General features: G+C 45.2%; 1 protein-coding gene, 1 long non-coding RNA gene and 1 other non-coding gene across 3 annotated transcripts in view; 1 reads left to right on the forward strand and 2 right to left on the reverse strand.

Moving 5' to 3' along the window:
* Positions 1 to 15,129, reverse strand: part of TRRAP (transformation/transcription domain associated protein) — a 113,794-nt gene extending 98,665 nt beyond the window's left edge. The window contains 10 exon segments of the mRNA XM_053894082.1: positions 75 to 152; positions 1,451 to 1,518; positions 1,521 to 1,578; positions 3,007 to 3,063; positions 4,360 to 4,443; positions 5,364 to 5,468; positions 6,683 to 6,793; positions 12,157 to 12,206; positions 12,619 to 12,780; positions 14,976 to 15,129. Coding sequence (XP_053750057.1) covers positions 75 to 152; positions 1,451 to 1,518; positions 1,521 to 1,578; positions 3,007 to 3,063; positions 4,360 to 4,443; positions 5,364 to 5,468; positions 6,683 to 6,793; positions 12,157 to 12,206; positions 12,619 to 12,718 — 711 coding nt within the window. The 5' untranslated portion in view covers positions 12,719 to 12,780; positions 14,976 to 15,129.
* LOC128774793 (small nucleolar RNA ZL1) lies at positions 12,289 to 12,494 on the reverse strand. Its single transcript, XR_008419260.1, has one exon. It is a non-coding gene; the product is annotated as a small nucleolar RNA ZL1 (small nucleolar RNA).
* Positions 15,130 to 15,236: 107 nt separating the features above from the next.
* Positions 15,237 to 16,255, forward strand: LOC109251225 (uncharacterized). Its single transcript, XR_002073416.2, has 2 exons — positions 15,237 to 15,843; positions 16,054 to 16,255. It is a non-coding gene; the product is annotated as an uncharacterized LOC109251225 (long non-coding RNA).
* The last annotated feature ends 890 nt before the right edge of the window (positions 16,256 to 17,145 follow it).

Below are 17,145 nucleotides of genomic sequence, written 5' to 3' on the forward strand. Positions count from 1 at the left end.
CAGAAAATCAGAAATGAATTTTGTCATAAAATAAGAAGCCAAAACCCCAAGAAACTAGTAAGCAGTACACATACCTGATACATTAAAACAACAATAATGGGCAATTCTGCCAACACTTTCAGAGAAAGAGACCCTCTTGGGATGATGGAATGCTGTAAGACAGAAGCAAATGGGGCCAAAGTTATCACCATAGCACTTAAAATAACCCACCACTCAGCATCGCCCCAGGGGAAATGAGGAGGAAATACTGCCATATCTTTGTAAATATCTGTAGTGAAAGATCAAACCACTTTGAAAATAAAGCACAGAGAACTGTCGTTTAATATAAAGGTTTTTACATACTTTCCAACGTCACCACCTATGGTAAAAACATCAGCAAAATTCATCTAAACTCAGACATTCAATCACCTGAGGAAACTTTATTTTTTATTTTCAGGGAAATTTCCAATTAGTATCTATTATTTTACTTAAAAGAACAACAGCAAAAAGTACAAATTTACCCAGCTTTATTCAAAGGTATTTATAAACAGAGAGCGCTTACGATAAACATAAGAAAAAATTCACTAGTCTTAACATATTAAGAACTCCCAGCACAGGTGAGGAGAATGTCAGACACAGAGATCCAGAAGGGGCAACGGACGGGAACAGACAAGCAAGAAAAGAAACACAAAGACGGACATCGAAACCGAGTTCCTAATTCAGGAGGAGAAAAGGAAAGAAAGCTTTCTCCAACATGTAGTTTCCTGTTTATTCTAGCACAAACTGAAACATGCTGCAAAACGGTGGCAGTGAAACAAATACAGATGGATAGTATCCTTGGATCGATCCTAATAACACAGCCACAGTAACTGCTCAGTACAGGTTACCTTTACGCCAGACTCGTCAAATACCTCACATCACCTGCAGACAATACCGGCATTACTTCACAAAATCCCACCAGACGGGCTGGTCAGATAAGGAGATGGAAAATTAAGGACAGAACAAAAGCTATGTACTTTGCTACAGCCAAAAAAGCCTAAGTGGCGGGGCTGGAACATCGTCCCCAAGTTTTAAGCTTCTGTCCTCAGAGCCCATGCTCTCAGGTACTGAATCGCAAATTTATATGCAGCTTAAAGGGACGTCGTCAATATCAAAGCTAAGGATGGAAGAGAGGTCACCTCGCCTGGGCAGCTGCTCTTCCCAACAGAGGATTCTGGATTTGCACTACTGTCTTATCATTTTATCTTCCATCCACAGTGAGCAAACAGTTCACATTCAGGACTTGCGGGCTGCACAGCAGAACCAGGTGACACTCTCAAGCACTCACACGCCTCTGATCTTAAATACCTCAAGTGCTTAGAGGAAAAATCCCCAAAATACACTAAAAATATACATGAAGAGTACCTCATTTTTTTCCTCTACGAAGTATAGGAGACATGCATAAAAAACAAAGCAAACGATGGAAAAAAACTTACTGTCTTGTCTCACTGTCCTCGCGCTCTGGATTGACTTTCACAGCAATTGTTGTGATCATACCAACATTTCTGGGGGAGGGACTGTGTTCTCGGGGATCACCTGAGGGTTCTCAAAGTAGCGGTTCTGCATAGAAAGAGCAGAAATCATTCTTCCGAGTCAGACACAATATTCCTCAATGAGACACACCTGACACCTGATGGAGCAAACCCAGTGTTGTACGCTTTTCCGTTGCACTGATGCCATAGTACTTGGGGTCCTCTTTATGGACAAAGAGAACATGACAGCGACATTCTCTACCGTCAACAATGGAAAACAAAAAACTCAGCCAAAGTAGTTTCTCCTTTTTTCTGGCTGGTAAGAGATCAGGTGCATAGCATTACGTCACTACCTCAGTTGGGGCGGGGGGGGGGGGGGGGGGGGGGGGGATGTAGCCCCTCCCTCTTGGTGGTAGGAAACTCAGAGCTAGTCCCCACTGAATCCACTTTCCAAACAGTCTCCTACACATAGATCAAAGACAGAAATGGAAGCAAAGCACAGACATTTTTAAAAGCCAGGGCCTCACTGCCATCCTTAGTTCTCAATGCGATTTGGGCTTTATATTAAATAAGACCATTCTCATGAAAAGCAGCTTTACTGACTCAATTTAAGTGTCAGCACTTGCTAACTCAGTAATAATGATAACTTGACAATTCAGAATGGCAACAAATGAAATTTTATACACTCGTAGATTAAAATCCTTAAAATACCAAAAGGATATTACTTCTTTGATTTTTAAAAAATTCCTTTAAAGCTTACAAAAAAAATCTTTAGAAAAACTTTGATACACGAACAGACTCATGCACAATGATTTTTACCAAAAATTTTTTACCAGTATTACTTGTGATTGTGACAGGAAGTGGAAATTGGGAAAACCAGCATCAAGGAGACAATCCAGGTACACGCAATTATGGGGCCACTAAGAACTATGACTGCTGGCAGAGAGGTGTGTTACAGGATGTTCCAAACTGGTCCCAGTGGCACCGTCTATTAGGTGAGAGTCAGGTGGGAAGGAGACCGCCCTCATGCACGCCATGCACTTCCACACTGCTGAAGCCACTGAGAAAGACTTCTTTCAATACAGGAAGGAATTTTAATGACACTGAAAAGGAATCTAAAAGCAGACACTACCTCCCAAAAAAACCTCACCATAGGAGTGCAACCATCTTTAAAAAGCGTGAAAAAAAGTGAAAAAGTGAAACTTTAACATCAATGGTTGCTTACAAGTGAGAAAATTACAGACAATTTACCTTGGGTTTTTTGTTTTTTTGCAAATTTTCTACACTAAAACACACTGCTTTTACATAAAAAAATGACGTATTTAAACAGTGAAACCAAAAGAACTCCTTTTAAATGGCTGATTTATCAACCTCCATTCTGACCACCACTAAACACTCCTCATCCTCAAATTTGCATTCCCCCCAATTATTCCTTCAACCCAACGATTTCAAATTCCCTTTGGAATGAGGAATAAATGTATACAAATAATAGATTCAAATGATATTAAAAACATACCACTACTTTTGGAAGCTCCTTGTAAATCTGTTTCACAAAATCCAAAAAATGATGAATCTGAAAGTAAAATTTTAAAAAGACAACATAAGAAATTTATAAACAGAAAATACAGTAAGTAATGCAAGTGCTAATAGTCTTAATGTACAAGAACTCATAAAACAGGCAGGAAAAATGTCAGACTCAAATTCCAACAGGCAATGAACGTGAACAGACAAAAAAAGAAATGAGAAGGAAGTTTCTAAATCAGGAAGAGCAAAGGAACAAAAATGAAAATAAATACCACTTATTGCCTTTCAAAAAGTACTACTATCCATGTGAGATGGAATCCAACCAGAGGGAGACTCTGCTATACTACCAGGGGAAGCATGAACCGCTCAAACCCTTCTGGAAATCAACTTAATGACAATCAATGTCTCTCAGAAGCATTAAAACATTAACTCGCTTACTTGATAACTCTACTACAAAACCAGTCTATGAAATAATTTGAACTGTAAACAAGATATTCAGCAATAGTCCTAACATAAAAATCCTGCAATACCTTAACTACCTAAAAACAAGAGCAACGTAAGAAAGACTACTACACATCCATTAAAAATCAACTTTGTAAAGAATTTTTTACGATTGGGAAAACACTCTTAACGTAGGAAATATACATATACATAAGATGGGGACAAGGAACAGAAATCAAGACATCAAAATCGCTTTCTTAAGATGACAGGAATTCTATTTCATCTTTACTCTTTTAACTCCAAAATAATCTACAACATGCATTTACTAAAGTTAACGTTAGAGAAGATACTACCTTAATTATGACTAACAGCATGTTTAATGCTTACTTTGTAGGTACCAATCACTCTGCTAAGAACTTTCATACTGAATTCTTCAAGCAATCTTTTGTGGCTATGTCCTGTGAGGGCGCTCATTTTATGGAAAAAGCTCCAAAGGGCTAGGAGCTGACCCAATGCCAATTACAGATGGTCAATTACTAAGTTACAGAGCTGAGATTCCAAGCCAGTTCTGACTTCAGAACCCACATCTCACACCCTTGCAGAGCATACAATGACTGGAGCCTTCCAGCACATCAGACCTGTAAATACCAGAATTACCCAAGCAGCCCTGCCAGTTTAGTAGTTTACCACGTGTTCAACTAATGTACAAATTCAGCAGAATATTCATATAAACATGGACCAAACAAAAGTCACTGTGAAACCCATAAAGACTTTCCCCCAGACTGAGGCTATCCTTTTCTGGAAAGCAGCATGTCCCGTCAATTCTAAAAGAGAGTACACAAATTATGCAAAAGAAAAAGCCTGTTGACATACTTTTATAAATGCTATCAGTCTAAACACTTACTTCTTGTGTGATGGGTGGCCTGAACTGTTTGTGTAGCTCGATAATGATTCTTAGACAAATAAGAACATTCTCTTCATTTTCCGTCTTAAAAAAGAAAAAAAAAAAGGCATTTAAAAAGAGTTATACTTCTAAGGTTATTTTAATCTAAAGATCACAGGCTATTTTCTAAGCATTTTTCTGTACACGCACCCAACGTCAGCCAACCCAGATTTCATGTGTTGAACACAGAACACAGTGGCCTCAGACAAGAAGCTTTTGAGGTCTTTGGTGGACCAACGGAAGGGTATCCTGCCAGTGAGCTCTGGACAGCAACACTCTGGCAAGTCACACCATGAAGGAAGGTCTTAATGGTCCAAAGGACGCTTTCTCGTTGCTTAAAAATACTGCCAACAGAACTGGTGAGCATACACCCCGTACTGGACAATCTGCTAAATCCTTTACGCTCTCTGAATGGGGGGTGTCCTCCACATCTTACCTATGAGGAAGCCAAGGCTCAGAGAAGGTAAGCAATGAGGCTACCACAGCAGCTAACCCATGGCAGAAGAGGCTCTGAATCCAACTCTATCCCCCTCCGAAGCTCACCCTTCCAAGGGGCCCCGAAATACAACAGAATTCTACACCCGTTGGGACTAAGCAGCAAGGGAAGTTTTAGAGGTTAACATTAACAGGTTTCGGGTGGATTCACCCGAAGAGTTTGAGGAACTCTTTAGCAGCATCTACTGTGCCCGAAGTAGAAGAAAACCAAAGGGCCCTGCACTCTGAGTCTGTCTACCCAAACCTTTCCAAACATTTCCACTATGTCTACTCAATTCCCTGCTGACTCCATGAATCTTCAATTAATATTTCTTAGTAATTTGGTTGGCAAAATGGACATTAAGAAAGTTTTTACTCATGCGAATCACAACTTCAGTGAAAGGGAAGTAAGCCCGGAATACCAGATTCTACAAGAAGAAAACCACTGAAAGTCTGAATATGGCTAAATAACAAGAATTCTCAAAGATTACCTCTAAAAAGCGAAACATCACAGATAGAACGTTTTTTGTATGAGGACGAAGATGTTCGTTGGTTGGTATCCTGTGAATTATTTCAAGGACCAGTTTCCGCAGTTGCTGGTGAAGAAAAATAAAAAACATAAATATCAGATCCTTCCAAGAATCCCAGAATAATTCTTTTATACTCTCCAAGTTACACAGCTGTCTGCACCCCACACTGGGAACCACCCAACTACAAGATGGACCCCATTTCAGGAACAGTCTTGTAAATTACTTAAACGTAATCCCAGGTACGTACCGCAAGCCATTACTTCAAGCTTTCCACAGTCGTGTACCAAATCAACCAAGCCTAACCCTCCCTCTTTGAAAACTTATCACTATTTCCAGCGGAAGGGCACGAGTGTGTGATTGCTGGCTGCATTTCAGATGAAAGAGCACAACACAAACTGAACTTGGTCTGGGATCTCCCTCCATCATGTGTTTGGTTCCTATGATCCTCTCCCTGGTTGATTCTCTTGGGCCCGAGGACTGACTGCATCACAAGCTGACTAAGCTTCTGGAGTACGACTGTGGAGTCAACAACTAAAAGGTAGGTCAAATGTGTAGATCTTCAACTGGTACAACATGAAAATGCTTTGTTTAGCATTATGTTAACTTTTAAAGAGTTATTTTTAAGAGACATGCACTGAAATATTTATAGAAAAAATTATGATGAGACAGTCTTAAAATGATCAAGGTGGGAAGGGGGGGGATGCAAAGCACTGGGGCGGGTACAGATAAAGCAAAACTGGCCAGAAGTTACGAGAATGGATGAGGCACTAGCTATGGAGAGGGTCACCTAAGGGATCACTCCTTCTTTTTGTGGATATATGAACTCGTCCATAATACACAGTGTATACATGTCACCAGTCAGCAAAAGTAAAGAATTAACACCAAGACATTTAACTGAAGAGGCATGGTTTGGGACAAAACTATCCTTACGTGACAAAACCTCTCCTACTCTATTATTTTTTAATGTTTACTTATTTTTGAGGAGAGAGAGACAGAGACACAGAGTGTGAACAGGGGAGGGGCAGAGAGAGAGGGAGACACAGAATCTAAAGCAGGCTCCAGGCTCTGAGCGGTCAGCACAGAGCCCGACATGGGCCCAAACCCACGAATGGCAAGATCAGACCTGAGCTGAAGTCAGACGCTTCACCAACTAAGCCACCCAGGTGCCCCAAAACGTCTCTTATTTTAAAGTGGAACCCTAAGTTTTCTCACTTGTTTTAATTCATAAATGCTTGCAAGCCAACATTTTCTCTGCTCGCTGACATTTCTGAACAGATTACCTGGGCTGGTTTCTCCTGAAGAAACTGGACCTCCCCATCTTGAAGAAATGTGAGAAATCGGGGGATGATGTGCTCGAGGAATGTGGAATATTGAGGAGATGATGTGACATTCTAATTAGGCAAGGATAAAAAGAAAACCCTGTTAAGTCTGCGTATTTTCATATTTTCATTTCCCATTCACACTATAACCTCAAAAGAGAAAACACTTTAGCGAGGCCAACAGTAATTTTTAATGTTTTTAGAGGCTTTTGTGATTGAAGTTTTAAAACTTTTTGAAAATTTTTTTTAATGTTTATTTATTTCTGAGACAGAGAGAGACAGAGCATGAGTGGGAGAGGGGCAGGGAGAGAGAGACACAGAATCCAAAGCAGGCTCCAGGCTCTGAGCTGTCAGCACAGAGCCCAACACAGGGCTTGAACTCATAAACCGTGAGATCATGACCTGAGCCAAAGTCGGTCGCTCAACCGACTGAGCCACCCAGGCGCCCCTAAAATTTTTTTTTTTAACGTTTATTTTTGAGACAGAGCATGAACGGGGGAGGGGCAGAGAGAGAGGGAGACACAGAATCGGAAGCAGGCTCCAGGCTCTGAGCCATCAGCCCAGAGCCCGACGCAGGGCTCGAACTCACGGACCGCAAGATCGTGACCTGAGCCGAAGTCAGACGCTTAACCGACTGCGCCACCCAGGCGCCCTTAAAATTTTTTTTTTTAATGTTTATTTATTTTTGAGAGAGAGAGTGAGACGGAGCATGAGAGGAGGAGGGCCAGAGAGAGGGAGACACAGAATCAGAAGCAAGCTCCAGGCTCCGAACTGTCAGCACAGAGCCCGACACAGGGCTTGAACCACAGACCACGAGAATAGGACCTGAGCCGAAGTCGGACGCCCAACTGAATGAGCCACCCAGGCGCCCCTTGGGTCTCGTGATTGCAGTTTTAAATTTATTAAAATGACCACTGCTTCTGAAATCCAATTTAAGAGCCCAAATGTTAACATTTACTGTTAAAAGTAGAAATACTAGCACTGTGGAAAATGTGGAACTCCGAGCCTGCTCTAGAAGGTGGCTGTGCCACCACCTGAGTAAGAAACTTCTGAAAGGTCATTTAGCTTCTAGATCTTACTTTCTTCAGGTGGAAAACAAAGAGCCTAAACACACTGACACCTCTTTCTAATCTGAAGCTAATTTATTGGTTAGATCTACATTAATTGGATTATAACCCAACCTAATCCATTATTTATCCCAGCACTGATTCTAAAAGAACAGAAAATGAAACTGCAGTCTGGAGACCGTGCAGTAAAATGGCTCCTAGAGCACTTTCTGGAACCCACTCAGGAAGCGGGAACCTTGGGCAGTTACTCAGCCTCTGTGCCTCAGCATCCCCATCTGTTGAGTATCCTATTATTTCCTCATGTAAGTAATCATGTAAAGACTACATGAGTTGAGGGGCGCCTGGGTGGCTCAGTCGGTTAACCGGCCGACTTCGGCTCGGGTCACGATCTCGTGGTCTGTGAGTTCGAGCCCCGCGTCGGGCTCTGTGCTGCCAGCTCAGAGCCTGGAGCCTGTTTCAGATTCTGTGTCTCCCTCTCTCTGACCCTCCCCTGTTCATGCTCTGTCTCTCCCTGTCTCAAAAATAAATCAAACGTTAAAAAAAAAAAAATTAAAAAAAAAAAAAAAAAGACTACATGAGTTGATATACGATGCAGCAAATGCTCTGCGGTAAATGCTCAATAAATGTCATCTGGTGTTATTACCAGAGCGCCGTGCTATGGTAATACATTTTTTTTTATTCTTTCTCTCTTGGTCCTCACAAGCCCAACGTAAGTATTGTCTCCATTTCTCAGATAAAGAAGCTCAGAGAGGTTATAAACGTTGCTGAATGTCAGTCCGTCTGTCAGCTTTAGAAGTGGATGCAAATTAAGTCTAACAGCCAAGTCCCCTCCCCTGCTAAGGCCTCACTTGCTCATGCAACAAATTCTCATTGAGGATTCTATCACGTGCTCTGCGGGGATACAATGAAGAAAGTAGATACAATTCGTGCCCTCAGAGATGGGGAAGGCAGTCATGTGCTGGGAAGACCGATAAAGAACAATACAGAATTATGATGGAGGAGGTAATGGCAACTAAGGGCACATCTATAAATGGGACACGATGTAGTGAATGGAACCAAGGGCAGAGAACGCCTTCCCCAAGAAGCCACGTTTATGCTCAAACCTAAAAGGTGAGCAGGAGATAGCCACGTGAAAAAGTGGAAAAGGACAAGGTTTGAAGAAAAACATACACAAAGGCACAAAATTACGAGAAAGCCTGGGTGTAAAAGGCACTAACACTAGTTCCTAATGGGAGGGACGGCAGCAAGGGACTAAGTGGTTAAATTGTTACTATCGCAAGAAGCATCTGGGCAGTTAACTAAATACAAGTGTCTCAAACTCCAGACACTGATCTGGGCTGAAAATAAAAGTGTAGGGTTGTCTATCACACTAAGGTAATCTTGGAAGGGGAATCTACGAAGGGTAAGACAGAGGAAAAGGCGAAAACCAGAAAAGAGTGTGGTGCCATGCAAAAATAACGCCTGAGCACCACCAGGTTCCCGGGGCGAACCCAGGGCTCCATTCACACAGTGCACCGTGGGGGACCCCACCGTGCCTCGCAGCTCCCCCGGAGCAGACTATGAATTCACTGGGAGCAGGAACTGTGTTTGTCACCTCTCATGCCTAGAGCTTAAGACTTTTTAGGGAGATGCCCACATTCAAGGGCATAAGGTAGAAGATTCATGCTGGAACATTACCAAGGTTACCAAGAAACCCAGCTCATCCGCACATAAGCCCATTAGCAACCACTGATTCCATAGCTCTCAAAACGTCAGTTTCAAATTTCTCCCATAAAAAAGATTCATTCATTCAACAAGATGCCCCGTTGTGCTGCCAGCATTACAACTTAGCCCCCAGCTCTTTGATCTGTATGAATTTTTCATGCGAGTTCTAACTCGAAGCTTTTATTTTCTGTTCTGAAAGATGGTCCATACGACATTTACTTAGATCACAATTTTATTCCTAAGTGCTTGAGGAAATTTCTAAGGCTCCTGAAAGCACTGGAATTGTTTTTAATTTCACTCGTCCCATTCAGACTTTCTTCCAGGGTGGAAATGGTGGCAATTCAGAATTACCTACCGATGCTCATCCTAGTATTTAATTCTTTGAAGGGCTTAGTTTTCTGGATTTTACTTAAGGCAATCGTTCATATCATACAGATTTCAAAAGTCACTATTTTAAAAAGCCCGAAGTATACTGCTTTGGTAAACGTTTAGTTCTCTGGATTGAATCAACGCACCGGGGACCAAAGTCCAAAATTAACTTGCTAACAGCGAGAAATGAAACAAGAGGCAAAGGGGCCAGACACTTAATCCAGATAGCCTCGTGCCCACACTCAGAGGCCGGATTCAACTGCTTGTTTCGGCAGGTTCACGAGACCCTCCATGACTTGATCCTCTCAAACCCACTGGGGCTGTGGCTCTCACTTACCAGTTCTGCCAAAAATGCAGAACGCAGGCCTATCGTGTCCTCCCTTCCACCTCTTTTTTTAGTTTTTTTGGGTTTTGTTTTTAACAGCTTGCGTTAGCAGCTTGGGCAGAAAAGAAAGCTCTTTAGCTCAATCTCTAAATATCTCAGGATTTTTTTTTTTTTCCAGCTCAGTTCAGGGCAACAAGTCCTTAACGTCTACTTAGAACAAAACTACCAAAGAAAAACTCCCACCAAATGGAAATACTCCCCATTACTACAGATCCTAGGGCATCTGATTCATCCCCACTGATTCCGACCTTTGCAATTCAAATGACCGCGTCAGAAGCTAGAAACATTTTGTTAATTACATGAACTCTCTGAGGAAGGTTTTATTATCTCCACACGAAAAGTAAGAAAGGTCACGTGACCTTCTCTTCTGCCTATGAAACTAACAGCACCAGACTAACCATAAAGTTGGACAAAACACGAGAGAACAGTTTTCAGGTGCTGGACAAGGGCCACGATCTCCAGAGGGGAGATTATATGGCCACCACGGCTCTCTGCTCAGGCACGGATGCCCTGACAGGGGCTCGGCACGCTGGCGCCCAAGGACGCTATGATGGTCCTGCTGAGCTGAGGAGCAAACACCAGAGTTTCAGGCAGTTCAGGTGGCTGGAACCTGCAAAGGAGAACCCCAGAGAAACAGGAAGTACAGGGGATGGTCTTCTCTGAGTCCTTGAGACCTTGACTGAGGGCTGAGCTGCACGTCCAGGTAAGAGGAGGTAACGCTACCTGCAGCTCACCAAGAGGGACGAAGACCCATCAGGGGTCTAGCAGTGCTGGAGGATGTTGTGGGTCCAGCCTGGCCACACTGCACTTTCTTAACACCTCTTTCTCACCCCAGACACCCAGCTGAGCAAGGTCCATGCCCTAGAGTAAGGCCTCTAAACAAGCAAAGCCTCAAATCAACTTCTGATGATATCACCCGGAGCTGGAGTTTGGAGGCTAAATTCCACTGACTCAGAGAGACCTGGGGACCGTCTCAGCCTTCCCACAGGTCCTCCATACCATAGCATAAAACCCAGCCTCTGCGGGTTCGAGGAGATCAGCCGGCCACTGAACTGCCTACCACAATCAACATACCAGCACTCTTCAGAGGGAGGGAACGGAAGAAGCTAGAGTCCCTACGTTTCACATACAATATTCAGCATACTCAAAAAGTCCCAGACGTGCAAAGAGGCAGGATCATGTGACCCCCCAGATTCACTCAAGACTTGAATGCTGTCATTATAAACATGTTCCAAGAACAACAAAATGGGCATGAATGAACGATGATCATCTCCGTGAAGACCCAAAATCTAAAAAGAAGAACCAAATGGAAGTTCCAAAACTGAAAGGACAATAACTGAAGTAATATAAAAAATAAATTGAAATTTTAAAACATCTCAGCAAACTAGAGAGGACACAAAACACTCAGTGACCCTGAAGGCAGGCAGTAGAAATTATCCAATCTAAAGAACACAGACAAGACAGACTGAAGAAAAGTGCACAGAGACCTAACATGACACTATAAAACCGTGGAATGGGAGACTCAGAAGAGAGAAACTGCTCAAGGTCACGGAAGTGATTAAGTAACAGAGCCACAACGGACTTCCAGCTCTCACTCCACCTGTTATTATGTGAATACAACAAATCTACCACACAAGTGTGAGCACATCCTGAAAGCATATGCCTCAAAACGAAAACAAGTTCAACCACCAAAACCAAAGCAACATTCCTCAACATCACTTGAAGTTCACGGTCACTAGGTGAGGAAGTTGGACAATACTGTGTGCAGGTCAAATTTCAGTTCTGAAATGCAATAGGTCACACTAACAGAGAGAACGATTTCTGACTTACTAGTAAAATTGACAGAGGAGCAGTTGGAAAGCACATGTGAATATTCAGCTCACAAGAAAAAAAATAAATTAAGCTCATACCTCAAAATTTTCACTAACTTCTTGCATCATTTTTAACTTTGTTTCATCAGCTGTAAATGACAAAACAAGTCATCAGGTAATTGAAATTACGTTAAGGATCTTCAGAAAATGATAAGATGTAGGGAGTTAAGAGAAGCAATCAGATCTTATCAGTTTGACTGTCATGGTCCAACAGAAGGCACATAACTAGTTCCCTACCACCAGTCACACACACTCATACTCCCAGACATACGTGTGCATGCACAGACAAGGGCACAGATATATACATACATACACACACACACACACGTGTGCCTCTTTGGGGCTCCAGCCAGCAATGCTCATCACTTTGCTTCTCCACAAGGCAGGGAATGGGAAAATTAGGATAAAAGCTGACATTACTATTTAACTCCAGGTGCATGTCATTTGAACGGAACAGAATGAGTCCCGATAATGTACTTCTTAACAACAGAATTGACTCACGTGTATTTACATCCGTGAGAGCTGCCACGAACTGAAGGTATTTTTTCATCAGAGTGGTTTGGTCAACCACCGTGGCCCCTTGTGTTGCAACAAATGCCATTTTTTTTTTTCAGCTGGTTTGTTTCTCAAGAGAAAGGTATCAGGTCCATGAGTTCACCCAGCCTATGAAAAGAAGCACATGGTTTGTCAACTTATTAAAGGCACAGGCTCACAATCTCTATGGAAAATCTTACCTAAATAACTACATTAAACTAAATACTTTTTAATTAACCCAGAATACTACTCGTTCTTTTTGGAAAATGAAATTTACTTATATCCATTTTATCTATTAACTTCTAAACATGATTTTTATAAATAGATGTCCCCCTCCCCCCCTTACTGTATATCTTTCTTTCCCTAGGCCAGGGGTTGGCAAACTCTCTATAAGCCAGAAAGTAAACATTTTAGCCTTTTTAGTCTCTATCACAACACTTAACTCTGTTATAGCCAATAAATAGTCATGGACAACACACAGACGAAAAATCATGGCTGTGATCCAGAGAACTTTTATTTATGGACACCGAAATTTCAATTTCATATAATTCTCACATGTCATGAAACATTCGTCTTCTGTGGATTTTCTCAACCATTTAAAAATGTAAAAACCGGGGTGCCTAGGTGTCTCAGTCGGCTAAGCCAACTTTGGCTCAGGCCATGATCTCGCCGTTCGTGGGTTCGAGCCCCACATTGGGCTCTGTGCCGACCGCCCAGAGACTGGAGCCTGCTTCAGATTCTGTCTCTCCCTCTCTCTCTCCCCCTCCCCCGTGGGTACTCTGTCTCTCAAAAATAAATAAAACATTAAAAAAATAATAAAAAAGGTAAAAAGCATTCCTAGTTCACAGGCTATATAAAAACACACAGCTGAGGGGCGCCTGGCCGATTCAGTCAGTAGAGCATGAGACTTTCGGTCTCTGGGGTGTAAGTTCGAGCCCCACGTTGGGTGCAGAGGCGTAGAGATCACTTAAAAATAAAAATCCTAAAAAAGAAAACAAAAACAAACACAGGCAGCTGACTGGATTTGGCAACCTCTATCCTAGGTGATTGGTTCTCAAACTTCTGTGTGCACTAAGACCACCAGGTGCCAAAGACGGACTTCCAAGCACTACCCAGAGACTGTGGTTCAGTGAGGGGCCCAGGAAGCTGTAAATCTTGTTTGCAGCTGGCACAAAGTAGGTACTTAGAAAATACTCCTTCAATGAATGAATGCATGCATGCATGCATGCTTCAGGTCGTTGATGACCACACTTCAGGAGCTACCTCTCCAGGCTGACACTTGGTGTGAATTTTAAGAGCCCTCACAGAAGTATCTTGAGAACCTGATGAATTTGCTTTTACCCACCTTCCTTGTGTATAGAACTGTTTAATTCCACTGGGCACGAAGCCGCAGTTTCAGGACTTAATTTGCTTCTTCTGCCGACCTTTGAAAAGCCCTGAGACAGAAGAGGGGGGATTCCGTCAGCCCTGCTGGAAGACCTGACTACTTACTGCTTCCTCTTTCGGGCATTTCACCGAATGCCCCCATATTCTCATCCCTGGGGACCCGAGCGTCAGGGTGAGGGCCTCTCTGTGCCTACGAAACTTCGGGTCGTGCCCAAACTCCTTAGACCCCCTTTTTCACCGAAGTCAACTCTTCCATCGCCCGGGGCCCCAAGAGGCCAGGCCCCGCGTTCTGCTGGGCCTGGAGGTGAGGGTGGGGGGTGGGGGGTGGGGGGGTGGGCTGAGAAGGGAAAACGGCCCATTCCGCCCATTCCGCCCGTCTGCGGGAGAGCAGTTCGATGATGCCGCCGGCCATGGGCCCGACGGAAGCCCGCGTCCCGGCCCAGGTGGGAAGGCCGGAGCCGGCGCCGCGCCCGCGCACAGACAAACGGCCCGGCCGCCCCGCCCCGCCGCGCCGCGCCGCGACTGAGGCGGCGCCGCCGGACCAGAGGGGGCGCTGTCGTCGCCGCTACCTTCGCTCTCCGCGCCGGACCGGACGAGCCAGGGGCCTGCGTGGAGGCCGGGAGGTGCCAGGCTGGCCCGGGGCGCCCCCGGGGGAACGGGGCCCCAACCTCACGCTCTCTCTTCCCGGTCTCAAACGGCTCTCCGCTTCCCTCCTTTTGTCGTCGTCCCCGGGCACCCAGCGTCCGCCCTCCAAGCCGTGCTACGGCGAGCGCCGAGGGCCAATTCCCGCTCCGCTAGCCGTCCGCCTCCCAGAGCTCCCCAGCGCCGCCAGGCAGCCGGAGGCTACAGGGCGGCCGCCGGCCCCCGCCTCCCGGGCTGGACCCCGGTGGGGGCTGGGAGGGGGGGGGACCTAGGGGGACCCGGCGTACGGAGCCTACCTCTGTCGCTCCGCGGAGCCGCCGCACAGGCCTCCCCACGCCGGGTCCCCGCCGCACTGGTCCGGGCAGCAGCGCGAGCCTCCTGGGGCCGTTCCGCTGCCCTCCCTCGCCTGCCTGCGCCTGCCCGCGATTACCCTCACCTCGGCGGCCGGCCTCCTGCAGCTCCAGCCCGCGACCCCCAGCGAAGCCCTCGCAGCCACAGCCGCCGTGCAGTCCCGCCCCCGCTTAAAGCGGCCGCGCCCGCCGCGGGTGAAATAGGCCCGGGCGCGCCGCCCCCAAGTGGGTGCGGCCTGGGCAGCGGCGGGAGCAGGGAGGGGCGTTGCGCCCGGGTGGGCCCGCCCGTCCCTTTAAACCTCCGCCTGCGTGGGCGGGGCCGCCGGCAAGGTTGAAGTGGGCAGGCAGGTGGCGGGAGTCTTTGGGCTCCTGCTGCCCTAAATCTGACTTCAAGGAGCCAGGCCCGGAGAGGGTAGGGTAGGGACATCGGGGGCTGCTGCAGGGCGGTGGGCCCCCAAGGGGCTTCTTTAGGAGGCGGCGGTCAGGCCCGGGAAGAGTCCATCCCTGAATTGAACGTGGCAGTGGGGCGGGGTTTTCTCCCCCACCTCCTTCCTTTTCTGGGGTAGTTCTTAACCCAGTGGAAAGGTGGAGGCAAGCAGAGGCCTTGGAAAGGCGAAGGCTGGAAAACAAGGAAAGCCCTGGTGTTCTGCTCGGAGATTGTCGGCCTGATCATTTGTTCTGCGGCTACATCACCCAGAGGCTGGACCGCGCAGAGGATCTCTGTCACCTCATACCTGGCAGGCATATGTCTCTGGACCAGGATAGAGCAGTGATGAGAAGGAAGGGGAGTGGGGCATAACGCCCTGATGCCCAGGTGAGATGGCGTGGGCTGGACCAAGGGGCCTTAGAAGGGAAAAGTATTGTTGGGCCTCACCTACGACTCCATCTAGGATAGTGGTTGAATAGTGAACTGCTCCTGGTAACCCATGGTTAGGTGGACAGAGCATTAAAGTGATGACTACTCTCCACCACTTCCAGGACCTGTAATCGCTAAGTTACCAAAGTCTTTGTATCCCCTTCCCAGACAGATACATTTCACACCTGGTAATAAAGACAGCTTGTAATGCCTGCAAGAAATCCTGAAGCCCTATTCAGAAGCATGCTCCTTGCTTGTTTAACGTTGCTACCCAAGAACAATCCTCTATTGAAGTGCTGGAATTTTAAGTGGATGCATTTGGTGTCACTTATTTCTACCCTGGGAGAAATAAAATGGGTCAGAACACCTTTTCCACTGTGGAAAAAGTTGCAGCCAAAATCACTCCCCACCCCCAAAAGTAGTCAGTCCAAAGTTGGGGAAGGTTGAATAATCTGAGAGCTGAAATCAGTGTGCAAACACTTGTTGTTTAATATTGTTTGGTGGGAAGGGGGTAGAGAAAAAAGCAGAGGGTAAACATCTTTTGATAAGTTTCAGGTGCATTGCACAGGCTAGAGACCTATAGTTAACCCTAGCTCTAACATTGGCTAAATCCCTACACTTCCCATGGCCCCAGCTTCTAGCAAGGTACCCAAAATACTGTAATGATTTTTATCTCTTTTCTTGTCTCTTCCCTGAATTAGAGGTCAGAGACAGTGTCAACTCTATCCCTATCAGGTAAATTAGATCCATGCCACCTCTGCTTAAAACCCTCCAAAGTCTTTTCAGCTCATCTTCATTCCCTGGCCCTATGTACCTCCCAACCTCATTCTTCATATTCTAGCCACGGTGGCCTGCCTTACTATGCATCATGCCCACCTTTGTGCCTCAGAGGCACAAAACTGGCTCTTTGTCATCCTTGACGAGCTCAAATGTTACCTCCTCAGAGAGAATCTTCTTAAGATCCAATATAAGAAAACCACTGTTCCTTCCACCTCTCATTCACTGTCTCATAATACGGTATTTTCCCCCAATAGCCTCACAGTCTGAGTATCAGTTTCAGGGTGGCCTTGCATTTGGCTTCTGTGACATAGATACGACTATGTGTGACTACTGTAACATTCAATGCAATACAGATACACATAAAAAAATCTTATTATTTTGTTTTCTGCATTTAGTTCATTTATTTAAAAAGATTTTTAAAGACTTTATTTTTAAATAATCTCTACACCCAACATGGGGCTCAAACTTAACAACCCTAAG

This window comes from Panthera pardus, unplaced genomic scaffold, assembly GCF_024362965.1.
Source record: "Panthera pardus isolate Hobbes unplaced genomic scaffold, ASM2436296v1 HiC_scaffold_4, whole genome shotgun sequence".
NCBI classification, from domain to species: domain Eukaryota; kingdom Metazoa; phylum Chordata; class Mammalia; order Carnivora; family Felidae; genus Panthera; species Panthera pardus.